At 43.9% G+C, this 27538-nt stretch overlaps 1 protein-coding gene across 1 annotated transcript in view; it reads left to right on the top strand.

Annotated features, from left to right (window-relative positions):
- TTLL2 (tubulin tyrosine ligase like 2) overlaps positions 1-26693 on the top strand; it is a 30465-nt gene extending 3772 nt beyond the window's left edge. Inside the window, exons 2-3 of the mRNA XM_029596801.1 lie at positions 13378-14688; positions 26605-26693. Of these exons, the coding sequence (XP_029452661.1) occupies positions 13398-14688; positions 26605-26693 (1380 nt within the window). The 5' untranslated portion in view covers positions 13378-13397. The remainder of the gene's footprint in view (positions 1-13377; positions 14689-26604) is intronic.
- Positions 26694-27538: the final 845 nt, after the last annotated feature.

Genomic DNA, 27538 nt, shown 5'->3' with positions numbered 1-27538 from the left:
AAGATCACAACACCCCTGGTATCAGGGTTAGGGCACTGCATGCAGGAAGATCACAACACCCCTGGTATCAGGGTTAGGGCACTGTGTGCAGGAAGATCACAGCACTCCTGGTATTAGGGATAGGGCACTTTGTGCAGGAAGATCACAGCACTCCTGCTATCAGGGTTAGGGCACTTTGTGCAGGAAGATTACAACACCCCTGGTATCAGGGTTAGGGCACTGCATGCAGGAAGATCACAGCACCCCTGGTATCAGGGTTAGGGCACTGTGTGCAGGAAGATCACAGCACTCCTGGTATCAGGGTTAGGGCACTGTGTGCAGGAAGATCACAGCACTCCTGGTATCAGGGTTAGGGCACTGTGTGCAGGAAGATCACAGCACTCCTGGTATCAGGGTTAGGGCACTGTGTGCAGGAAGATCACAGCACTCCTGGTATCAGGGTTAGGGCACTGCATGCAGGAAGATCACAACACCCCTGGTATCAGGGTTAGAGCACTGTGTGCAGGAAGATCACAACACTCCTGGTATTAATAGGGATAGGGCACTGCATGCAGGAAGATCACAACACCCCTGGTATCAGGGTTAGGGCACTGTGTGCAGGAAGATCACAGCACTCCTGGTATTAGGGATAGGGCACTTTGTGCAGGAAGATCACAGCACTCCTGGTATCAGGGTTAGGGCACTTTGTGCAGGAAGATCACAACACTCCTGGTATTAGGGATAGGGCACTTTGTGCAGGAAGATCACAACACCCCTGGTATCAGGGTTAGGGCACTGCATGCAGGAAGATCACAACACCCCTGGTATCAGGGTTAGGGCACTTTGTGCAGGAAGATCACAACACTCCTGGTATTAGGGATAGGGCACTTTGTGCAGGAAGATCACAACACCCCTGGTATCAGGGTTAGGGCACTGCATGCAGGAAGATCACAACACCCCTGGTATCAGGGTTAGGGCACTGTGTGCAGGAAGATCACAACACTCCTGGTATTAATAGGGATATGGCACTGAGTGCAGGAAGATCACAACACCCCTGGTATCAGGGATAGGGCACTGTGTGCAGGAAGATCACAACACTCCTGGTATTAGGGATAGGGCACTTTGTGCAGGAAGATCACAACACCCCTGGTATCAGGGATAGGGCACTGTGTGCAGGAAGATCACAACACCCCTGGTATCAGGGTTAGGGCACAAGTTCTAGTCACATTGACTGATCACATTACTTTTTTTGTCAAGCTACCAACTGTTTCCATTTTCCATCCCCCATATATTGTCAGTGGGAACCTTGGTAACATGAATAAATAAGAGGGCAGCCAATAGGAATACATATTCGTTCCTAAACTGACCTTAACTGACCTGAAAAGTGTCAAATTGTATCATTTTCTGTTAGTGCGCACTAACTCCCGTTAGTGCGCACTAATCAGAAAAAACAATTTTTTAACTAAAAAATCGTGACAAACACAATTTTCTTCTCCTGCCAGACGATTTCGATCGTTAAGACGATAGGGCACATGATTCACACCTCTAGTGTGGATACTTCAAGCTTATGATTAACCAGTGAGATTTCAACTGCTCCAAGTGGGAGGATATGAACTTTTAAAGTGAATACATAGAAAGTGTATAGTGCCTGCTCACACACCAAGCATTATGGCAAGTGCATTGTTTGCCCTCACAAGATTAGCAAGCCTCTGCAGCATGGGGTGAAAAAGGCAGGCCCTGGGGCAATGGCCTGCAGGCATAAGTGTACAAGCCACTTGTCATGCCAGCGATGCTGTTACATCCCCCATGGCTGCCCCCCACTATGTCCATGTCATTTGCCACAAACACATAGCCAGAGATGGAATAGAGAAAGAAGCATCTCTCTTACCTACCAGCCAACCATTACCATAGAGCCCGTCCTCAAAAATTTTACACAAGTCCAATTGCCTAAGTATAAAGGAATCCTGTGTGGGTCCCAGGTACCTGGCCACCACGTTGAGGATGCGCATTTGAGTGTCAAAGACCACTTGCACATTGAGGGAGTGGAAGAGCTTTCTGTTGTGGAAGATCTCCTCCCTGTCACGGGGTAGGATGATGGCCTCGTTAGTGCAGTCATGAACTCCGAGAACATTGGGAAAGTTTGCGACTTGTCCTGCGACTTGTCCTGCAACTTGTCCTGCTTGTCCTGAGTAAATGCTATGTAGCAATTAATGTGGTCAGATTCAGCTGTTATGACCTGGTCCAGACAGTGGGAAAAAGTGGTTTGGGACCTTCCACCCATGACTCCTACTGTCGTTTGGAAGGAGCCAGTTGCCATGAAATGCAGGGTGGTCAATAGTTTGGTGAGGCCAGGCATAGCATGGGACTTTTCTGTGACCAGATTCAGATCCCCTCAGATTTCTTCACATAATTCCATGTTACTCGAGAGCTTAGGCATGCCCTCTGGCATGCCCAGCAATAAGGCTCGGGGAGGTAAGATACGCTACCTGTATCTCCACCTGTGTGCTAAGTGTTGCTGTGGGCCCGGACCCTCTCCCTGTGGGGCCAGTGGTTCAACCTCTGGTGCAGGGACTTCCCTAGGAAGGGTTGGAACTGCCTTTGCCTGTTCTTGTGCTTGTTATTATCCTTCATGTTGTCTGCAGCGAGCCTCTGAAGCATACAGTATCCCCTAACAAATAAACTTGCCACAAATATTATGGGTTTACAAAGACTGGTCAGGTAAGAACAGATGTTTTTATTGGGCCAGGAGGCCCTGGTAGGTGTGTCTGATAGAATACCTCTTTTTATCACGAGCAATAATCACCACAATAATAGTTGTGTTCTGAAATAACTGCCACGGATGCACAATAAAGTTTTATTTCTGACATTAAATCCCACACTACTTTGTGTTACTCTACCACATTCCGCGCTAGAAAACCATCATTTCCATTAGTTCCTCCCACTTGCATACTAAATGTAAATTTTACATACTATCTGGCATTCCGCTATTTATTGCATGCATAAATAGACCCATTTAATGCACATTCAGGCCCTAATGTATTTTGATGAATGACTCAATAAATTAGCCGAATAAGTGGCTCCTACCCATAATGACACGGTCCTGCCCACCACTTAGATGGATAACTATTTAGCCAGATAAATAGTTACCTGGATAAATGGCGACCACTGAACATGGCCTTAGAACTACATAAAGGAAAGGATATAGGATCACGCTATCAGTGTTAATTATAGGTAAATAATTACCTGTGGCATGAGGAGTTCACTGCTCCTCATCTGTTCTGAAGGTGATTTTTGAAGAACCGGCTGCATTTTATCTAGCAAGAGTGTTGCATCTCTATTTGCCTAATAGAGTTGTTAATATGTACCCTCACTAATGATTTCTTCAGATTCTATTTGGTGGGAATGAGAATTGATGACATACCCCATTCAGGAAGATAATGTCAGTTAACTTTGTTTCCTGGTGTACTGCTGTGGGTTTTGGAAAGCATTTGAGGCATGGCAGTCAGAAGGTCTTCTGTCAATAGAGGCAAATTATATTAGTATACATCTCCTAGTTCATACTTGTTCCCTGCCTTCTCAATGAAGTTTGTTTGTACATGTGTTTGTATAATAGTAAACCCTGAAAGAGGTAGAGTAAGGGGCAACATGTCACCTAGCATGTAAATGAAAATCAATACTGAATAACTTTTCCAAATGAAAAACATATATATTTTAGCAATTGTATACAACTATGGGAGGGATGAAAGAACTAGTGAGAAAAGTATTTAAAAAAGAAAAAGGACTGCAGGAACCTGACGAGGAGAGGTCTTGCTGGACTTAGGGAAGTGGGTGCCCAGGTAGTAGTTGTGAGCCTCTCCTGAACCTGTGCAGTCAGATCTCCTGAGGTTGGCACGCATGCTGGCCACATTTTGACACAGCCATTACAGAGTTGTACCCACAGCTCCATAACAGCTTGTACTGGAGTAGATGCTCATGGCACAAATCCAGCCTCAGAAGCTGTAGGTATCACAGAAACTGTCTGTGCCAAGCTATGAGTGTTAACCTTTCCCCTCCTCCAAAGAGAGTTCATCCTCAGGTCCTGAGGTAAATAGGAGAGGTGACTAATAGGGGGGGGGGGGGGGGAGGATCTGAATAAGAGAAAGGCACAGCTGCTCCTGGTGGTGCTTGTAAGGTAAAGGCAGGCCATCATCAAGAGGGCCAGGCCCAGTTTCTCCAGGGGGAGGACTAGTAAAGGGCTGATGGCTGTTGGCGGCAGTGGAACTGCCAGAAGTGCAGCTGCTGCAGCAAGAGGGATCAGGTTCTTTTCCTCCTCCTCTGAGGTGTCTCTGAAAAGAGAAATATGTGTAGATAAGTAAGCAGGTAGTTTATTTATTTATTTTATTTATTTATTTAAAAACTTTTCTATACAGTCGCTAAGTTATATACCATCGCAACGGTTTACAAATAGGCACATAGACAATGGTATGTAAATGTAGGTTATCGTACATTCCAACAGGTGCCAATAAAGTTCGGTTACAATTTCATCAATAAAATCAATATTTGAGTAATTTTGGAATCGTCTGGGTGTAGTATTGAGTTACTCTCTATTTGTAGTATTACTTCTAAGTTGTAGGATTGAATACATTAATATCATGCACTTTTTAGTATTGCTGTTGTGTTCATTCTCATCTGCATTTCCCTGTACTTTCATTCTCTACCCTCCAGACTCTTTAGTGAAGGCTTTTAAAAAGAGCCATGTTTTTAAATTTTTCTTAAAGGTTTTGAGATCACTCTGTAATCTGATTTCAGGGGGCATCGTGTTCCATTGTATGGGCCCAGCCAATGATAAGGCCCTTTCTCTCACTTGGGTTAGTTTTGCTGACTTTTCTGAAGGGATTGTTAGTGGTGCTTTGTTTGCTGAGCGAAGGTTTCTTTGTGGGACGTGTACTCATAAAGCTGTGTTTAGCCAGTCTGCTTCTTTGTCATATATTAGATTGTATATGGTACACAAGGCCTTGTATTTTATCCTGTATTTGATGGGCAACCAATGTAAGTCTGCTAGAGTTTCCGTTATATGGTCCCTCCTCCTTTTTCCCGTCAATATTCTGGCTGCAGTATTTTGTAGTATTTGGAGTGGTCTTATCGAAGTACTTGGGAGTCCTAGTAAAAGTGCATTGCAGGAGTCAGTGCTGGAAAAAATAAGTGTTAGTAATACTGTTCTGAAGTGGGCAGGTGTGAGTAATGGTTTCAATCTTCTGAAGATCATAAGTTTTGCATAGCCTTCCCTTACTTGTATAGATATGTGTTGCTTCAGGTTGATTTCTGGGTCCATTATTACTCCCAGATTCCTTACTTTTTCAGCTAGCTCAATTGTCTGGTTATTTCATAGAGTTATCGGTGTTTGAATGATTTCAGTATGTTTTCTCTCAAGGTAAAGGAATTCAGTTTTGTCAATGTTAATAACCAGTTCCATTTGGTTTAGTAGTTGTTTAATTATATCTAGGTACATGTTTGCTACACTTAGGGGCGGATTTTAAAAGGCGCGCCAATAGCCTACTTTTGTTTGCGCTCCAGGCGCAAACAAAAGTACGCTGGATTTTAGTAGATACGCGCGGAGCCGCGCGTATCCACTAAAATCCTGGATCGGCGCGCGCAAGGCTATGAATTTTGTATAGCCGGCGCGCACCGAGCCGCGCAGCCTACCCCGTTCCCTCCAAGGCCGCTCCGAAATCGGAGCGGCCTCGGAGGGAACTTTCCTTTGCCCTCCCCTCACCTTCCCCTCCCTTCCCCTACCAAACCCACCCGCCCGGCCCTGTCTAAACCCCCCCTTACCTTTGTTGGGGGATTTACGCCTCCCAGAGGGAGGCGTAAATCCCCGCGCGCCAGCGGGCCTCCTGCGCGCCGGGCCGCGACCTGGGGGCGGGTACGGAGGGCGCAGCCACACCCCCGGGCCATAGCCACGCCCCCGTACCCGCCCCCAAAACACTGCCGACACGCCCCCGAAACGCCGCGACGACCGGGCCCGCCCCCCGACACGCCCCGACACGCCCCCCTCCGAGAACCCCGGGACTTACGCGAGTCCCGGGGCTCTGCGCGCGCCGGGAGGCCTATGTAAAATAGGCTTCCCGGCGCGCAGGGCCCTGCTCGCGTAAATCCGCCCGGTTTTGGGCGGATTTACGCGAGCAGGGCTCTGAAAATCCGCCCCTTAATGTTTTTTCAATTGTGTCGTCTATTGGTAGAATTAATTGAATGTCGTCTGCGTAAATGTAATATATTATCCATAGGCCTGCCAGCAGATGGCATAAGGGTAGCATATATATGTTAAAGAGGGTAGCAGACAGAGCTGAACCCTGAGGTACACCTGTTTAAAGTTTAAATTTTCCTGAGCATGTGTTTTTTATCTGGACTTGAAAGAACCTATTGTTGAGGTAGGATCTGAACCAGTTTATTGTTTTGTCACGTAATCCAATTTCTTCAAGTCTTTTTAGTAGTATTTTGTGGTTTACTGTATCAAAGGCTGCGGATAAGTCAAGCATTATAAGGATATAGGGGCGGATTTTCAGAGCCCTGCGCGCCGGGAAGTCTATTTTACATAGGCCTCCCGGCGCGCGCAGAGCCCCGGGACTCGCGTACGTCCCGGGGTTCTCGGAGGGGGGCGTGTCGGGGGCGTGGCCGGAGCGCGCGGCGTTGCGGGGGCGTGTCGGCAGCGTTTTGGGGGCGGGTACGGGGCGTGGCTACGGCCCGGGGGCGTGGCCGCGCCCTCCGTACCCGCCCCCAGGTCGCGGCCCGGCGCGCAGCAGGCCCGCTGGCGCGCGGGGATTTACGTCTCCCTCCGGGAGGCGTAAATCCCCCGACAAAGGTAAGGGGGGGGTGTAAACAGGGCCGGGTGGGTGGGTTAGGTAGGGGAAGGGAGGGTAAGGTGAGGGGAGGGCAAAGGAAAGTTCCCTCCGAGGCCGCTCCGATTTCGGAGCGGCCTTGGAGGGAACGGGGGGAGGCAGCGCGGCTCGGCGCGCGCAGGCTATACAAAATCGATAGCCTTGCGCGCGCCGATCCAGGATTTTAGTGGATACGCGCGGCTCCGCGCGTATCTACTAAAATCCAGCGTACTTTTGCTTGAGTCTGATGCGCAAGCAAAAGTAGGCTGATCGCGCTTCTTTTAAAATCTACCCCATAATGTTTACTGTTATCAAAATCTCTTAAGATGTTGTCTGTTAGTGAGAGAAGTAATGTCTTGGTGCTGTAGTGTTTTCGGAAGCCGTGTTGTGAAGGGTACAGTATGCTATTATTGTCTAGGTGTTCAGCTAGCTGTTTCTGTACTGTTTTCTCTATTAATTTAGCTATTAAAGAGAGGTTTGAGACTGGGCGGTAGTTATTGAGGATTAGTGGGTCACTGTTTTTCTTTTTGATGATTGGTTTTATGATTGTCCCTTTCAGTATATCTGGCATTAATCCTTCTGTTAGGGATAGGTTTATGATATTGGTTAGTGTTGGGGCTACTACATTGGTAATCTTTTTTAACTCAGTTGTTGGTATTTATCAATTTTATGTGGAGCTGGGTTTATATTCTTTATCATTGATTCTACTTCTTGTTCTGATATTTCTATAAATGAGGACCATAGGTTAACATCTCTTTTTTGCATTATGATTGCTTGTTTGGTGTTTTTTGGAAATTTGTTTCTTAAGTTTAATATTTTGTCACTAAAAAATGTGGCTATTTCATTAAATTTTGTTTCAGGAAGACTTTGAGGTAATTCTTGCTTGTCGTTTGTGAGCTTTGTTACTATGGAGAATAAGGTTCTTGGGTTATTGGCAAACTTTTCTATTTTATTGCAATAGTATTCTTTTTTAGTATTAAGGATTAGTTGTTTGTAGAAAGCTAGATGTTTCCTGAATTTGGTTAGGTTTTCAGTTGTTTTGTGTTTTCTCCAGTTTTTTTCAAATTTTCTGAGCTTTCTTTTTGCATCTTTTATTTTTACATTATGCCAGTGGTTATTTTGTTTTGTTTCTTTGATAAGTATTGTTTTGATGGGGTTTATTTCATCGGCTATCTTTTTGGCTCAGTCTAACCAGAGTTCCATAGCTGAGTTACAATCATTAAGTATTATGTCTTTTAGTTCTTCTTCTAATTTGTCCTTTAGTTCATCATTGTTATAGGGTGGTCGATATTTAAATTCAATGGGATTATGATTTTGTATGGTCTGAGAATTGAGAGTTTTAATAATGGACTGAATAAGGAGGTGGTCAGACCAAGGAATTTGTGTGTAGCTAGTTGCTAAGTGTTCTAAGTAACTGTTGTTTATGAATGTTAGATCAAGGGAGTGTCTGGCTCTGTGTGTTGGTTTATCGGTAATTAGTGAGAACCTTAGTGCTGTCATGGCATCCATTAGTGACTATCCAAGAAAAACTGTGAAATGGTGATGTATATAATGATACTTAATTCAAAAGGAACATCCCAAGTGAAGCTGTTTTCAGGCTGTGATACCTCATAAATATCTATAGCCTCTCAATATTTATCGGAGGGTGCTCTCATAAAGTCATATTTCAAGCGTTAACTGCAATATGTAGGCAGAGTTATAAGCTGTATGGACTTGTTTATAATCACTGGTATCAACAGTCCCTTGATTTTGAACAATACTTTTGCAATTTTTTAATAAATTTTTCGTTTAAGGTTAAAGATAAGATGGAAAACGATCACTTATCATTATATGCTGAGCGTGCCAGGGTGACAGCTTTTCTAAAGAACACCGACATGAACCCGACACGTCCGTGTTTCGTGGACTTCTTCAGGGGTTTTAAATTTTCAGCGGTGTCTACAATATAAACAACAGAGGTTAAAGCATTTAAACCATGACTTTTAGTCAAAAACAGTATAGAAACATGCGTCATCCAGTGCTAAAAGCATACATTATTGAAAGCTTGTCCCATCATATAAATGCTTCGTGCGTGATCACAGCTTAAAGAAGCAGGATCCGCCATCACTCTACCGCGCTTTATTTAAAGAGAAACCTCAGAGTTAGATGCAGACCAATCAGAATGAAAACCGGAAATGACGTTAGTAAGCGCAGGCTAAAATAATGATGACCACTCAATGTTGTCATTAAGTCCTGCTGGAGCTTCAGTTGCCAAGGTGAAAATCCACCACTGTTCCCTGTAGTTGAGGTGATTCATGACGTCACCGCCCCTTGAGTTAATTTGTACCTGCTCTAAAATGGTCCATTGTAATTGATCAAATGATGAGAATATTGGGAGCAGTGTTTGACAATTGGGGCTTCAATATTAGCTGTATTGATGCGACTTCGATGTTCGCGTAGTCTGACTTTTATTTGTCTTTTAGTGCGGCCCACATATAGGAGGGGACATGGACATTGAATGAGATAAATTATACGTGTGGACTCACAAGTAGTATTTGGGTTTTTGTAATATATTTTCTGAGTGATAGGATGTGTCCATTCATGTCCTTCAATAGTAAGCTCACATACATCACATTTGCCGCATCTGGTGTGTGTTCCATTGGTTACTATGGGTCTGCTGTGTAAAACTGATGCATGCACCACCTGATCCTTAATGTTTCTACTGCGTTGGTAGGATATCAAAGGGGTTTCAATAAACGAGGGGTGAAGTTGTAAAACATGCCAGTGTTTTCTGATGCTTTCAACTATTAAATAGGATTTGTCTGTGTGTGGTAATACACAAATACTGGCTGTAACCGATCCTCTCGTACGATACTGTAAAAGAGACTCTCGGGGTGAGTAATAGGCTCGTTTGTAAGCCCGGTGTACAACTGAAAATGGGTATCCCCGTTCAAAAAATCTTTTTGCCAAAATTTGTGCTTGAATCTTGAAATCTTTATTGGAAGAACAGAGTCGACGTATTCTAAAAAATTGGCTCACTGGAAGGCCATTTTTGAATGCGCGCGGGTGAAAACTGTTGTAATGCAGAAGATTGTTTCTTTCAATATCTTTACTATAAACGGTGGTATGGAGGGTGGTGGCTTGTTTATTGATCATGATATCCAAAAACGGAAGATGTGTCTTACTGGATTGTAGGGTGAATTTTAAATCAGGATCCAAACTGTTTATCCATACTAAAAAATGTTGTAATTCTATTTCTTCCACTGTCCAAAAAAATAATAGATCGTCAATGTACCGGATCCAAAAATTAATGTGTGAAAACCAGGTTGAAGAATAGATGAATGTGCGTTCAAAGCGATCCATGATTAGGTTGGCTATTGATGGGGCCACCGAGGACCCCATAGCGATGCCATGGATTTGCAAAAAGTATTCACCGTTAAACTGAAAATAGTTATGTTGGAGAACAAGTTGTGCTATTTCAAAAATGAATTTGAAAGGAATGCGATGCCCTTTTTGCTTTTTTTTGAGACATTCTTCCACAATAGACAGCGCTGTTAATTGAGATACATTAGTGTACAGGGATATTACATCCATGGTAACTAATATTGTGTCAGATGACAAAATTTCAACTTCTTGCAATTTTTTTAAAACTTGGGTGGAATCTTTGACAAAAGAACGCATTTCTTTAACAAAGGGCTGTAAGGAGTCCAAAAAAATGGCTAGTGGTTCCAATATGGACCCGTTACTCGAGATTATGGGTCTGAGTGGAGGATTATGCTTGGACTTATGGACCTTTGGTACCCCATATAATATGGGGATACGTGGATGGTCCACTTGGAGAAAGCGCCGTTCTTTGCGTGTCAAAAAAGGGGACATTTTTTCATCCAAAAGATCTTTAATCATGTTAAAAAGCTGTGGCGTAGGATCCTCTGAAAGACGTTGGTAATATTTTACATCTGTTAATTGAGTGAAGCAGGATACGCCATCACTCTACCGCGCTTGATGGCGGATCCTGCTTCTTTAAGCTGTGATCACGCACGAAGCGTTTATATGATGGGACAAGCTTTCAATAATGTATGCTTTTAGCTCTGGATGACGCATGTTCCTATACTGTTTTTGACTAAAAGTCATGGTTTAAATTGCTCCATAAAGCTATCATTTATTCCATCCAGGAATGTTATCTCTCTAGCGTGTCCCAATGATACATTTACCCAGTCAATATTGGGGTAATTGAAGTCTCCCATTATTACTGCACTACCAATTTGGTTAGCTTCCCTAATTTCTCTTAGCATTTCACTGTCTGTCTCACCATCTGGCATAAATGATATTAAGCATGTTAATTGCATAATACTGACTGTGTGGGAAGTCTGAGTGAACTGGGGATAGTTCAGGCTGAAGAACCAGGAGGGTCTCAATGACCTGGAGAAGGACTGAGTGAACTGGTGAACTAATTGCTAAAAATGCAATTTCCTTGGCGCAGGCATGTTTTAAAATACACTTGCTTACACACATAAATCCTGATTTACCTAAGTCATACTTTATTTTCATACATAAAATAAACATGCATTGCATGTATTCATGTGTTAGCCTACAAACATGCATATGTTGTGGGATAGAGTTATGTTTATTTTATAAAACTCATGTATATCATACATGCAGGTTATAAAATATTAGTATAGATCTGCTTTTGGCCATACATGTGCTTATTTGCTGCTGTGCACATTTGTTGAAAGTTATCCTCATATTTTTTACTTTAAAAAAATTTCAGGTGAATTTTCAAAAGAGTTATGTGAATGTAACATACTATCATACCAGTTTTCAAACGCCATTTACCTGCATTAAATATACTTACATGCGTAAACCCTATTTACAATTCAATGGCATATATTGTAGCAATATTCAAAAGTCCACTTATATGAGTGAAGTGCATTTATATGTGTAAAACCCAGATTTAAGCATTTAAATGCTTTTGAAAATCAGGCTGTACATGTGAAAATGTATAAAGGAAGTTTTATGAGGATAGTTTTCAAAGTGAAAGTACACATATAGTTTTGCTTTGAAAATTCTTGCAAAGTTTTTGGGTACACGTCCCAAATAGAAACCTGAGATCAGCCAACAAAGCACTTCTTACTATCCCATCAATCAAAACAGCAAGACTAACACAAGTAAGAGAAAGAGCACTATGGGCCTTATTTTCTAAAGTATCGCAGGCCTGCGATACTTTAGGAAATGAGGGGCGGGCGGACGAAACGGGGGGCGGGCCTGCGCTAGCTGGCAGCGATCGCACCGTCGCGGTGCGATCGCTGCTGGTTTCGTACCCAATAGCGCCACCATAGGAGATGTAGCTATTGGGAGCGAAAGCGGACGCGAAAAGGGCCTTACCTTTTCGTCATCCACGGTGGCTTCGCGGAGTCGGCCCCGGTGACGCCCCGACTCCTCCTCTTCCGGGGCCGACTCCACCCCCATTTTGGTATCACACGTGAAAAGGGACATTTCACGTGCGAAACGTCCCTTACCGCGTGCGATACTTTTAGAAAATAAGGCCCTATCCTTGGCAGGACCCATACTATGGAACATCATGCCCTTGGAGTTAAGACTACAAAGTAACAACAAAACCTTTAGAAAAAAATCTAAAAACCTGGCTCTTTAAACAAGCTTATCAAAAAGAGAAAGGAGAATAGTACCCAGGGAAAAGCAGGTACAAACAAACAATTGAACAACAAACACATAACCAATATCAATTTGTGTATAATTTTATTTGTTATTTAGTTTAAGTTTCATTTGTAAGTTCATCAATAAAGGATAAAAGTACAATGATAAAGCCAATCCGTATCCCAAACTGATACAATGAGAAATGGACAGGATTCATTACACTTACCATTTAATTTTGTTTACAAACTATGGGCCTCATTTTCTAAAGTATCGCAGGCCTGCGATACTTTAGAAGATGAGGGGCGGGGGGCTAAAATGGGGGGTGGGCCTGCGCTAGCCGGCAGCAATCGCACCATGGCGGTGTGATCGCTGCTGGTTTCGCACCCAATAGCGCCACCATAGGAGGTGTAGCTATTGGGAGCAAAATAAGCAGCAAAAAGGCACCTACCTTTTCGCTGTCCGCGGCGTCAGCGCAGAGTCGGCCCCGGTGATGCCCCGACCCCTCCTCTTCCGGGGCCGACTCCGCCCTGACTCCGCCCCCATCCTGGTATCGCACGCGATAAGGGACTTTTCGCATGCGAAAGGTCCCTCATCGTGTGCGAGCGGCTTGGAAAATGAGGTCCTATGTTACCGATCCTTACTGGCACCTATGTAATTTATATTTTTTAGTATCATTTTTATGTGCCTTAATGTAAACCTTTGTGATGGTCCCCACTGAACAACGGTATAGAAAAATGTTAAAATAAATAAATAAATAAATAAATAGAACTACCTGCAGACTTTGCACTCTTCAAAATTACTCAAAATAAGTGAAGTAGGGCAGTGTTGTCAATCATGCAGAATAGAATCATTACTACTGGTGGCTATTATGGGAAGAAATATCAGTTTTATTCTTGTCTCTCTCATTCTTATGCAGTACACTGGAAAAGTTATTCCATGACAGACTGGCACTTTGAAGAAAAAGACTTGAGGCCGCTAGTGTTTCGTCTCCAGGACAATGCACCTGAGGTGGTGCGGGAGGTTCTGTTGGAGCGAGGCTGGATAGAGTTTGATAAGCATGAAGAAGAAGAATGGAACTTGTACTGGGGCTCTTCATTCCGGACTCCTGACTATGATAGCATTAAACCATGGCAGAGGCTCAATCATCACCCAGGCACAGTCAGAATTTTAAGAAAAGATAGTCTGGCAAGACATTTGAAACGCATGAAAGCAGTTTATGGAGTGTCCCATTATGAGTTTAGTCCAGTGGCATTCATTCTTCCTAATGATTATATAAAGTTTGTAGCAGAGTATACCCAGGAGAGTCTCTCACATGGTAGGAGAAGAAGCTATTGGATTTGTAAGCCTATTGATTTGTCTCGTGGGAGAGGCATATTCATTTTTCATGACATTAAAGACTTGACTTATCACTCTGCTGTCATCGTACAAAAATACATTACAAACCCTTTGCTGATATCTGGCTACAAATTTGATCTGCGCATCTATGTCTGTGTTACCAGTTTTTGCCCTCTCACAGTATATGTGTATCAAGAAGGTCTGGTGAGATTTGCAACAGAAAAATTTGATCTTGACTCATTAGATAATATTTATGCCCATCTGACCAACACAAGTATCAATAAATATGGTATATCATATAGTAAAGGTAAAGAGAGAGTTGGTTGTGGGTGCAAATGGACACTTAGTCAGTTTCGTTCCTATTTGTATAGCCTTGATATAGACAATGTGCTGCTATGGCAGAGAATTCACAACATTGTGATAATGACATTACTTGCTATTGCCTCACAAGTGCCACCTACTCCCAACTGCTTTGAACTTTTTGGTTTTGATGTTCTCATTGATGAGAACTTGAAACCATGGCTTTTAGAAGTGAACTATGGCCCAGCATTGTCTTTAGATTGTTCCAGTGATGTGACAGTGAAAAAAAGCCTTATCCATGATATTGTTGAACTTCTAAATTACAAGGCAACTGATGGTTTAGGGCACAGTAGTGACTGCAAGAAATTGGCCAGTCAAACTTCCTCTTTAAATAATCATTCTCTTGGGACATTAAACAGATGTGCCAATAGACAGTTGTCTTATTCTGAAACAACAGAGAAATTCACAGACATTTTACGAAAAATGCCTTTTCATCAAACTAAAGATATTCTGAGCAACCCCATTGGTGTTCTACAACGATCCAGGGAGAACAATCAAAGCTCTTCATACACTGGTGATTCCAGAGATAATGGTAGATCTACTAACCCTTCCTTGAGAGATACTGCAAAAAGCCCAGCAGCTGTCCAGAATAATTTTACCTGTCAGCAGACTTTTGAGTATACTTCTTCTTCAGAACAGTCTCTTAATCAGCTTGAGAATGGTTCGTTAAATAATAAGGTAGCAATAAATGATAAAATATTCACAACTCATCCTAGGAAGACACTAACATCAAAGTTTCGGGAAAAGATAAATCTGTCCCAAAATTCACTGCAATCAAAAATGGTGTCAAAAAACAAAGAATTGTTTACCACTGTAAGACCTAGAAATGCAACCTTACAAACTACTTGTTGTTTGCCATCAATTGAATTCCCTAACCACAACCTGACTTTTCCTCTTTATTTTATCTCACACATAAACAGAAAGCCCTTTCGTCAAGTAGGTGATTTTGTCCTTATATTTCCATTTAATGAAGCTACTCTTGCTGCATCTAGAAATGGGATAGATGTAAAAAGCATAATACGCGAAATAAACAAGTTAATGAATAGAATGATATCAATAGAACATCAAAAAGTGAAGAGAAAAAAAGATGATGGTTAGCTTATAGACTATTTTTGTAAATATCTGTTACATATTTCATATTATTTACTATTTCAGAATGCATTGTCCATTTCAATTGTTAGATCAATTGCCAAATAAAATGTTTCTCTATTTAATGACTTTTTAGCAACTGACTAAGAAAATATCCACATTTAATTTGATTTTATGTGAAATTATGTTGATACATAGCCAACTCAGAAGGCATGAGTCCATAGTAAAGAAGATGTAACAATTCCTGATGGCATGATTATGTAAAACTTAATATTTTCTTGTTTTAAAGTATCGGTAGTTGTACATTTGGGAAGACAATTTTCAAGTTGGCTAAATAGTTAGCTGGCTAGATTCCCCTGGAAAAACTGTCCTCCTCATGGCAGATAAAAGTATGTGCATGTTTTCACAATATGCATACTTTTAACTGGATCAAAAAGGTATGTTCTAGGGGTAGGGTGGTTAGGTTGAAAGAGGAAACAACACTCATAGAACTGAATTTTCAAATGTGCATACATTGTTTTGTTCCTGTTCCACCACCAGCAGAAATAATATGTGTAAAGTATGTAGGAACTTTGTACCTGCAAACCCTGTAGGCAGGGTTTTTTTTCAAAATTAACTACAGGGTCCATGGATATTAAAGTACCTGCATTCTTTGCAGCAATATGGGCAACTGAACATTTCCCCCATATGCACTATGCATTGTTTTAGCAACAGATTTAAGCACACACAGCTCACTCTCCATCAATATTAGACCTAATATTCAAGAAGCTGGTGAACAGGATTGAAATCTGGCTACATTTTGCTGAATATACTACATAAAGAGGCCATTACCGAACTTGACTGTTTGGCCATGCGTTTTTGACGCGCTATTATTACCTCTTATATTGTAAGGGGTAATAGTGCGTGGAAAATGCACGGCCAACCCCCCAAAACTAATAGCGCTCATCACATGCAAATGCATGTTGATGAGCCTATTAATTAGTCACCCGCAATACAGAAAGTAAAATGTGCGGCCAATTAATTTCAGATGGCACCAGGAAAGTGTACAGAAAAGCAGAAAAAACTGCTTTTCTGTACACCCTCCGACGTAATATCATAGCGATATTAAGTCGGAGGCCCCAAAAATTAAGAAAAAAAAAACCTATTTAAAAAAAAAATCTGTCCGTGGCCCGCGGCTTGGAAAACAGACGCTGAACTTTGCTGGCGTATGTTTTCCAAACCCGTGTCTGTCAGAGGGTTCAACAACTGACTCTGGTAAAATTAAGCATCAGCTGTCAGACCCACTGACAGCTGCCGCTTCCTCCAATAAGGTGGCGCTAGAGACATGTTAGTGTCCCTAGCGCATCCTTATTAGCGCAGGCCCTAATTTAAATAAAGAATCGCGAGCCCAGGAGAGGAGCCTGGGCATGCGTTGGGAGAGCGGGCGCTTGCATCGGAGCTCCGGCTCTCTCGTGGACTTTATTGAATGGGCCTGATAGTCGGATAACTTTTAAAACCTAACCATCTATATTTTAATATAACCAAAAAGTTTCTAATGTTATCTGACCTTTTGCAACTTAACTGGATATCTTCAAAAGTGGCACTGTTTACAAAAAAAAAGTTAAGTATGGTCCTGTAGCTCATTCCTCTTTCCCCCAAAAATTTAAATAGATGATCCTGTTAGGTTAAGACACCCTACCCCCTCGATTCTCTTTGATGCTTGTAAAATCTGTGTTGGTGGGGCCATTAGTTTAGTTGTTTTTAAAATTCTGGCTCCTTCCTGTTTCCACTTCTCACTCTCTACTCATCCGCAATCACTTTGAAGATGGCTGCCCTCCCCCTGTCGTTTAGAACGTCTGCTGGAAGCAAGGTATTTTTGTACCTGCTCCTGGTGCTTCCAGGATTGAACCAACTGCAGCCATGCTGGAAGCATTGCTGTCAGTTCACATAATGCTGGAAGCATACATTCGCTTAGTGGCTGCTGTCAGTTCAACACTGGAAGGTCTGGAAGCAGGTAAGAAAATACCTTACTTCTGGCAGGTGCTCTAAAGATCCAGTGGGGGGGTGGGGGTGGATATTCAGGGTGGTATGTGTGTGTGTGAGGGAGAGTTTGTTGACAGGAGGTGATTGAATGGTATTAGCGTGATCTTGGTGAGGAATGAAAGTGTCAGGAAGGGAGAAGAATCACATTGAAGGGGTTATTGGGTGATTATTGGGGTGTTATCTGCTGACGGTAGTAGGGTTATACCTACCTGTAAGGATAGCCAAGCAAATCTTCACCGGCTGGAGCAGGAATCACATTGATTCCAGCCTTCCTTCATGCAAATTAAACTTTATTATCACATTCAAATGCAAACATTAGTAGACTGCCTAGCTCCTTAGGAGTGTACTTTACAATACCTTCTTCCAGAGTGGGTCAGGAGCTCCTACTCCTGGAAAAGAGGGGCTTTATGATTCCAGGTGGGCTTCACACTTATCCCTCTCCCAGCAGAGTCCCGCCCAAAGAGCTCTCTCTCCCTGTAGGACTTAAGGTGGACCAGGTTAGATGTCTGCTCCCGCACAGGTTAAGGAGGGTTTTAGGGCCACTCCTTCACACCGCCATACTTCAAAATGGTGCTGACTCCAGCACAGCTGGCACCACTTTGAAATTTGACACCAGTATAGCAGGTGTGGCTGGGATTGCTCCTACTCCATTTAGACTCCTACTCCATTTAGACTCTCAAAAAAGATATAATTGCGATGGAGAAGGTACAGAGAAGGGCTACCAAAATGATAAGGGGAATGGAACAGCTCCCCTATGAGGAAAGACTAAAGAGGTTAGGACTTTTCAGCTTGGAGAAGAGACGGCTGAGGTGGGATATGATAGAGGTGTTTAAAATCATGAGAGGTCTAGAACGGGTAGATGTGAATCGGTTATTTACTCTTTCGGATAATAGAAACACTAGGGGGCACTCCATGAAGTTAGCATGTGGCACATTTAAAACTAATCGGAGAAAGTTCTTTTTTACTCAACGCACAATTAAACTCTGGAATTTGTTGCCAGAGGATGTGGTTACTGCAGTTAGTATTAGAGATGTGAATCGTGTGATCGATCGTCTTAACGATCGATTTCGGCTGGGGGGGGGAGGGAATCGGATCGTCGCGGTTTTGTTTTTGTAAATATCGTGTAAATCGTAAATCGGGGGAGGGCGGGAAAACCGGCACACTAAAACGTCCCTAAAACCCACCCCGACCCTTTAAAATAAATCCCCCACCCTCCCGAACCCCCCCAAAATGCCTTAAATTACCTGGGGTCCAGAGCGGGGGTCCCGGTGTGATCTTTTACTCTCGGGCCTGCGGTGCGTTGTAGAAATGGCACCGGCGCTACCTTTGCCCTGTCGGCCAAAGGTAGCGCCGGCGCCATTTTGTTTTTTGTCCCCCGACGTCAGGAGCATGGGAGATCGCTCCCAGACCCCCGCTGGACCCCCAGGGACTTTTGGCCAGCTTGGGGGGGGCCTCCTGACCCCCACAAGACTTGCCAAAAGTCCAGCGGGTGTCCGGAACGACCTCCTGCAGTCGAATCGTGTTGCCGTACGGCCGGCGCCATTTTGTATGGCAAAATGATTCGAGTGCAGGAGGTCGCTCCCGGACCCCTGCTGGACTTTTGGCAAGTCTTGTGGGGGTCAGGAGGCCCCCCCCAATCTGGCCAAAAGTCCCTGGGGGTCCAGCGGGGGTCCGGGAGCGATCTCCTACGCTCCTGACGTCGGGGGACAAAAAACAAAATGGCGCCGGCGCTACCTTTGCCCTGTCATATGACAGGGCAAAGGTAGCGCCGGCGCCATTTCTACAACGCACCGCAGGTCGGAGAGTAAAAGATCACACCGGGACCCCCGCTCTGGACCCCAGGTAATTTAAGGCATTTTGGGGGGGTTCGGGAGGGTGGGGGATTTATTTTAAAGGGTCAGGGTGGGTTTTAGGGTTGTTTTAGTGTGCCGGTTTTTCCGCCCTCCCCTTCCCCTCCCTCCGATTTACGATTTTTGACGATAAATCGGGGGAATTCCTATTGTATCGCGCTTCTAACGATTTTTGACGATTTAAAATATATCGGACGATATTTTAAATCGTCAAAAAACGATTCACATCCCTAGTTAGTATAGCTGTGTTTAAAAAAGGATTGGATAAGTTCTTGGAGGAGAAGTCCATTACCTGCCATTAATTAAGTTGACTTAGAAAATAGCCACTGTTATTACTAGCAACAGTAATATGGAATAGACTTAGTTTTGGGGTACTTGCCAGGTTCTTATGGCCTGGATTGGCCACTGTTGGAAACAGGATGCTGGGCTTGATGGACCCTTGGTCTGACCCAGTATGGCATGTTCTTATGTTCTTATTGGTAAGGTGGTCAAGAAGTCTGGAGAGAAAATGAAAGGGGCAAGGCTGGCACTTCTATTAGGCAAATTAGGCAGTTCCCTAAAATGTCCACCCTTAGAGGGCGGCAAAATTGCCAACATGAGAATCTGGCCAGTAGCTGAAGACAAAAAGGAGAGACACCAGTGGACTCCATCCCACTCATAGCTGAAGATGAGAAGAGTGGTCAAACAGGCAGAACCCATCCCACCCAGAACACCCAGAAGAGCTACAGGTAGAACTGAATCCATCCTGCAGTCAAAGATGAGGACAGTGGCCCACTGGGGCCATGGGTGGGGCTCAACCCACCCGCAGCTGAAGACAAGAAGGCCTGGGAGGATTACAAGAGAAGGAGAAATGTCAGGTCGAGCTGTGGGTAGAAGAAGAGAGGCCAGAAAGAACTGTGGGCAAAGCCCATTTCACACATGGAGGAGAATACAAGGAGAGATCTGGGAGCGAAAACAAGGGACCCTACGTGTTTGTATTTTAATGAGAGAGAGAGAGCCTGTTTGAGGGAGTGGGGGTGTGAGTGAGAGAGGGAGGAAGGGAGGAAGGGAGATATCCTGTTTGAGGGAGTGAAAGAGCATGTGTGTGTGTGTGTGTGTGTGTGAGACAATATATTTGTGTATGTGTGTATGTATATATGAGAGAGCTAATCCACGATAATCTCAGAGCATCTGGAAATAAAAAATTCCCAATTATGGAGAGCATGTGATTTTTTTTTATCATTGTTAATTTTCATCATTGGGTGTTATTTGATGTGTCTGCTATTTTCCAATATTTTTGGTATTTGTAACATTTTTTTAATTTTTCATATAAGGTTTTGTAACATTTGTAACAATATTTTTGTATTTGTAACATTTTTTAAATTTTTCATATAAGCTTTTAATTATTGGATATTACTCAGGACTTTTCAGCGTGGAGAAGAGACGACTGTCTATATGATAGAGGTGTTTAAAATCATGAGAGGTCTAGAACGGGTAGATGTGAATCGGTTATTTACTCTTTCGGATAGTAGAAAGACTAGGGGGCACTCCATGAAGTTAGCATGGGGCACATTTAAAACTAATCGGACAAAGTTCTTTTTTACTCAACGCACAATTAAACTCTGGAATTTGTTGCCAGAGGATGTGGTTAGTGCATTTAGTATAGCTGTGTTTAAAAAAGGATTGGATAAGTTCTTGGAGAAGTCCATTACCTGCTATTAAGTTCACTTAGAGAATAGCCACTGCCATTAGCAATGGTTACATGGAATAGACTTAGTTTTTGGGTACTTGCCAGGTTCTTATGGCCTGGATTGGCCACTGTTGGAAACAGGATGCTGGGCTTGATGGACCCTTGGTCTGACCCAGTATGGCATTTTCTTATGTTCTTATGTTCTTACTCTGTCAGCTGTTTTTGAAATATTTTTTTTACTAATGTAGTGGGTTGGCAGGTTAGCTGGAACAGGGAAGCTACATAAAAGATGGGGTTCATCTGACAGGGGGGTAGATAACTTTCTGGGCCCTAGGTGCTATTGTAGGGATACCTTCCTGCTTCTGATGCCTCTAAGCCTTGATAGCACTGGTCAAGGGGTATTCTCAGCTGCTAACTAGGTTCATCAGAGGATTCCAAGTACCAAAAAGAACCACAGACTCTGAGGATGGTGTTCAAATTAGAAGTTTACTTATAATATGAAAAAAAAAAATACCACAGTCAATGCCAATGCCTAAATAAATAAATAATAGATAAAATAAACTATATGGCAAAAATAAAACAGCATCAGAAAAGCAAAGTCTCTTTATCCATGGTTCATCCCATGGGTGTTCTTTCACTAAGTGAACCAGTGTCCCTTCAAATACTTCTTCCCTATTCAAACTCCAGCATAGAGTAAGGACTGGAGAAGTGAAAATCCTCTTGTCCAAAAAAATAGATCTCAAAACATTTTAACTCCAAAGTCTGTACAAAAATCTCAAAGTACAAAAAGTATAAAAATCTCAGCAATCTCCATCTGTGGTCAACTTCCATTTCCATTTATTAAATGGAAATGGAAGTTTCCATTTCCATTTTGCTTAACACAAAAGGTCTAAGTAATAAATAAAATGAAACAGTCATAATTTCCAAATGTTGTGTATAGCAAAACATTTAAAACTTTATAAAACAAAATATATTTACATTAGTTTGTAGAGATGTGAATCGTGTGATCGATCGTCTTAACGATCGATTTCGGCTGGGGGGGGGGGAGGGAATCGGATCGTCGCAGTTTTGTTTTTTTAAATATCGTGTAAATCGTAAATCAGGGGAGGGCGGGAAAACCAGCACACTAAAACAACCCTAAAACCCACCCCAACCCTGGCAATATGGCCATACGGCCGGCGCCATTTTGCATTACGGCAACACGATTCGAGTGCAGGAGGTCGTTCCCGGACTCCTTCTGGACTTTTGGCAAGTCTTGTGGGGGTCAGGAGGCCCCCCCAAGCTGGCCAAAAGTCCCTGGGGGTCCAGCGGGGGTCCGGGAGTGATCTCCTACGCTCGTGACGTCAGGGGACAGGAACCAAAATGGCGCCGGCGCCATTTCTATCAACCTGTGGCCCGAGAGTGGAACATCACACCAGGACACACCCCCCCCCACCACTGGACCCCAGGTAATTTAAGACATTTTGGGGGGTTCGGGAGGGTGGGGGATTTATTTTAAAGGGTCGGGGTGGGTTTTAGGGTTGTTTTAGTGTGCCGGTTTTCCCGCCCTCCCCCTTCCCCTCCCCTTTCCCCCGATTTACGATTTTTGATGATAAATCGGGGGAATTCCTATTATATATCGCCTTTATCGATTTTTGACGATTTAAAATATATCGGACGATATTTTAAATCGTCAAAAAACGATTCACATCCCTATTAGTTTGTCATAAGTCCTGAGCTGAAAAGAGTACCTTCAAAATAGTAGTTAATAATAAGCCTTTTTAAACAAGAAGGTTTTCAAAAGACCTCTGAATGTTTTTATACAGTCACTGAGTCATAATTCCAGAGGAAAGGAGTTCCATAAAATTGTAGCTGCAGTTGAGAAAACAGACTCCCTAACTAGGTACAAACGTAAAAGATCCAGAGCCCAAACCCTTTGAGATATCAGGGGCATATCCTTCTCTGAGGTAACTTGGCCCAAAAATCCACAATCGGCAAATTCTTCCAAAAATCTCTACTTCTCCTACTTTCCCACTCTCCAAAAAATTCTCTTTACATTCTCTTCACCCTTGCCTTAGACTTGTAGCCTTTCTGGATAAGAGGGGGGGGGGGGGCAGACTTTCTTCCTTCCAGACTGGTCAAAAATCAAAAATCTCTTCAGCAATCAAATTAAAATCCTTCTCTTCTGATCAAAAATCTCCAGGGTTGAGGCAATGAAAAATATAAAAGCTCACTCCCTCTGCGTATACTAGAAAAATCCAGGACAATCTTAGTGTAACACCATGCCGGCCATGACCCCTGTACCTTACCAGGATGACCCTGGGATGCTGTCTTCCCCATTACTGCCATCCCCCCCCCCCCCCCAAGCTTCTGGCTGTTATGGTTGAGCGGTGTTTGGGTGGATCCTTGGGTACTGTGGCAGATGACCATGCCCACGGGGAGGAGCCCCGTGAGGAGCCACAGTACTAGGCTAGACTCAGGACGCACACAGTTAGATCTTTATTATACAGCTTGAAGAGTACCACCAGAGGTGGCAGTAGTGAGGCAGTCTGGTAGTTGCAGTCTCAGGGATCTCGGCAGAGGAAGCCCTTCTCACCCCGTTGGTATTGGAAGGTTCCGAAGCAGGTCTCCCAGCAAGGAAGTACTGTGGATGAGATAGACTGAGAGTTAGAGAACTCACTAGGTGTTTGCTGTATATATGCGATTCCACCAGGTTGTAGAAGAAAGTACAGGCACCGAGGCAAGGAAAGCAGGCCCTCGAGGAGTGAGTACCTGTTCCCTGTATGGCACCTGAAATAAAGCAGAGGGCCCCCGAGGAGCAGGTACCCAGGTTAGCAGTTACCCCAAAGGGCAGAGAGAGAGCTTCCAACGGCAGCACGGAAGTGGCAGAGTAGCGTAGACAGGAATGGATTTGAGTCCTTGCTAACTCAACGAGATAGCAAATTAGAATAGGTTATATACCCGGATGGCGTGACGTCAGCAAGGGGGAATGCCCCCGAGGTTCACGCCAAGGTTGGAATAATGACATGGGTGGCACGCGCACGTGCACCCTAGTAGGTACCTGGGAGGAGCTTGGTGGGAGGCTGCACCATAGCCATTCCAGGGACGCTGGAGAGGTCGGCTTGTAGACGCGGCAGTAGCCATCTTTCCTAGATAAGCGAGAGAAGCTGTGAATAATGTGAGGCAAACGGGGCGAAGCCATCTAGCACCAACGGATGCAACACTGGCCTGCTTTCCCATAGGCATACATGTGTGCACTTTACCAATACTTAAGGGGCCCTTGATGGGAATAGCTCCGTGGCATGTCATCTTGATATCAGCAAGCCATGAAGGATTTAAGCATTTATCTCGCACCAGTTGGATGCCTCAGCAACAGTTATCCTGCCATGCCTTGCCAGCAGTGCATGTTGCTTCTCCAGCCTTTCCTCAGCCCAGTCCTACTCCAGCCCTGCCTTGTTCCATTCTTCTCTAGTCTTGTCTTGTCCCAGTCCTGCTTTTGCCTTGTTTCATTCCAGTTCTTCTCCTATCTCCTTGTTAATTGATCACTCAATCTTGACTAGTTCCTGGATTTTTACTTGCCTGACTGCCACCTGCCTGGATCCTGATTCTTCATGATTGCTGCCTGCCCTGACCTCCACCCTGATCGGGATTCTGTCTGATCACCACCTACTCTGATTCTTCTATGTTCCAACTCCACCTGACCACTCCCTTGCGGGACTCTCACCTAAGTCCTGCTGGCCTCAGAACCCAAGGGCTCAACCTGTGGGGGAAGAGGTTGGTAAAGGTACAGCCTATTCCTAGTCTCAGCTTGAGTGTGTCTACCTTATGTTGGTATGGGCCCAGCTGATTCACCTGATTGGCTGCACCAATCATGCCACAGTCAAAGTATTCACACTACGTGACAGACTGCTGAGGCCATGAGTTTGGCAGACTCAAGCTATTCCAAACCTGGTCCACTGGGTCCAGCAGCAGCAGGGACAACTGAACCAAATATTGGGTTTATTGCAGGTATTCACCATCTGCATGGATGCCTTACAGGCATGACTACAAGTGCCCACTCCATGTCTACCCCTTTACTCCCATACCACTTTTGGCTCCACCACCCAGCTACAATGGAGACCCAAAGACCTGCTGAGGCTTCATTAACTAGTGCCTCATGCACTTTGAGCTATAGATATCGAGTTTCCCTTCTGACCGGATTAAAGTAAACGTCATCCTCTCCCTATCAGTCTATCCAACCTTAGCCTTGGCGTCACCCCTCTGGAAATGTAATGAACCCCTTATGGGAACCTAGAAGAGTTTCTCATGCAGTTTAGTTGCACATTCAACGAGCCTAGATGCTCCTCTTCCACAGCTGTGGAGCTACTTCATCTGAAGTAAGGTAACAAAACTGTGAATAAACCATCTAGCTCAGAACTCTTGTGTCAGAGCTTCAATGGAATGAGACCATCCTAGTGTCAATTTTTGGCAAGGCCTTAATGACTGCATTAAAAACAAGTTTGCAGGACAAGATATATCACCCAGTCTGGAAGCCCTTATTTTTCTCTGCATCAAGGTCGATTTCCAAATCCAGGATCATGATCAGGAGAGGGATTCTTCCCAAAGGCAGCTGAAGTTGGCTCCCAGATTCCAGCACCCACCAGTGCTCCCATCAAGGAATACACAGCAGTACCCACAATAAAGGAACACATGCAGCTCAGAAGATGTGAATCAGTTATTTATTCTTTCGGATAGTAGAAAGACTAGGGGACACTCCATGAAGTTAGCATGGGGCACATTTAAAACTAATCAGAGAAAGTTCTTTTTTACTCAGCACACAATTAAACTCTGGAATTTGTTGCCAGAGAATGTGGTTAGTGCAGTTAGTATAGCTGTGTTTAAAAAAGGATTGGATAAGTTCTTGGAGGAGAAGTCCATTACCTGCTATCAAGTTCACTTAGAGAATAGCCACTGCCATTAGCAATGGCAGTGGCAGTGGTAACATGGAATAGACTTAGTTTTTGGGTACTTGCCAGGTTCTTATGGCCTAGACTGGCCACTCTTGGAAACAGGATGCTGGGCTTGATGGACCCTTGGTCTGACCCAGTATGGCATTTTCTTATGTTCTCATGTTCTTATGTTCAGAAGAATTAAATTGATGGCCAAAGAAAAGCGGAAGTGCAGATACCTCAACCTGTGCCTGTATCATGCCAGACAAGGGCACTGTGCAACTAAATGCCCAGAGAAGTTAGGAAACTTCCAAGCCTACGGGTGGTCAGAGAGGCAACCCTAAACCATTCTTCCTTGTTCTCCTCTCCACAAATGCTGGTTCCAGTCATCCTGAAAACTGAAGAATTCACCACAGAGACCTTTCTGGACTCAGGTGCTGCTGGGAATTTAATTGAGGAAGCCCGGTACTAAACTACAACCTACCCTTGGTTTCCTTGGTGCCCCTCTTGAAAATTTCCTCAGTATATGAAGAGCCACTACTGGGCCATCTAGCCATGACTACTGCTACTCTGACTCTACAGAATGAAGCACTGCTTCATGAGCAGATTACCTTCCTCATCCTACCAAAGGGCTACCTTAGTTGATTAAGCACAATCCCATTATTAATTGGGACACTCTCGAAATTACCATTGGGGGTCCAGGTGCCAACAAGGATGTCATCTACCAGTAATACTACCATTGATTGCTGCTCTGTCAGATATCCCAATACCACAAGGACTCCATCGGGCTTATGCAGCCTATACTGATGTTTCACTAAGCAGGAAACCTCATAGATCCTATCATTGTGCCAACAACCTCCTGCCAGGCCAGACTCCACCCAGAGGCCACATCTTTCTCTTTTCCATTTCAGAGACACGAGCCACGTTGGTTCTATATCAAAGAGATCCAGATCCCCAGAAACCATTTATCCTGAAAGTGGATGCCTCCTTCACTGGGTAGGAGCCATGTTATCTCAACATAATGATAATATTTATTTATTTATTTATTTATTTTTAATTTTTATATACCGATCTTCTTGCATAAAATGCAAATCAAGCCGGTTTACAGTGAAAGCTGAACAAGCAGGAAATATAATTCCTTAGTCTAATACATTGAACATCTAGAACTGAAAAAATATAAAAGCAAAATTTTTAGACAGCTTAATAAAGGTTAATTAAATAACAAACATAACTAAACTTATTTTACAAGAAGCACGAAGGTGAGCACAAAGGGGAGAGCCCCTTCGGCGCGCGACGTCCGGCGCCCGATGTAACGGCGTCGTTTACCGGCTCTGCCGTTAGCGTGATGATGTCATTGTGGGCGGGTCTCATTCTCTCTGAGGACTCCCTCCTTTGTCAGTTTCATGGCGATTTTTCATTTTTATTAGGTTTTTTCAGCCCGGGATTGTCTCTCAGGGTACCCGATGTTAGTGGGTTGCCCTCACCTTCGTTGCCCGATGGAACGGCGTCGTTTACTGGCTCTGCCGTTAGCGTGATGATGTCATTGTGGGCGGGTCTCATTCTCTCTGAGGACTCCCTCCGTTGTCAGTTTCATGGCGATTTTTCATTTTTATTAGGTTTTTTCAGCCCGGGATTGTCTCTCAGGGTACCCGATGTTAGTGGGTTGCCCTCACCTTCGTTGCCCGATGGAACGGCGTCGTTTACCGGCTCTGCCGTTAGCGTGATGATGTCATTGTGGGCGGGTCTCATTCTCTCTGAGGACTCCCTCCGTTGTCAGTTTCATGGCGATTTTTCATTTTTATTAGGTTTTTTCAGCCTGGGATTGTCTCTCAGTCCATAATAGAT

The sequence above is a fragment of the Rhinatrema bivittatum genome, chromosome 3 (genome assembly GCF_901001135.1).
Source record: "Rhinatrema bivittatum chromosome 3, aRhiBiv1.1, whole genome shotgun sequence".
NCBI classification, from domain to species: Eukaryota; Metazoa; Chordata; class Amphibia; order Gymnophiona; family Rhinatrematidae; genus Rhinatrema; species Rhinatrema bivittatum.
The sequence above is the reverse complement of the archived record's forward strand: the minus strand, read 5'-3'. Positions and strand labels throughout refer to the sequence as shown.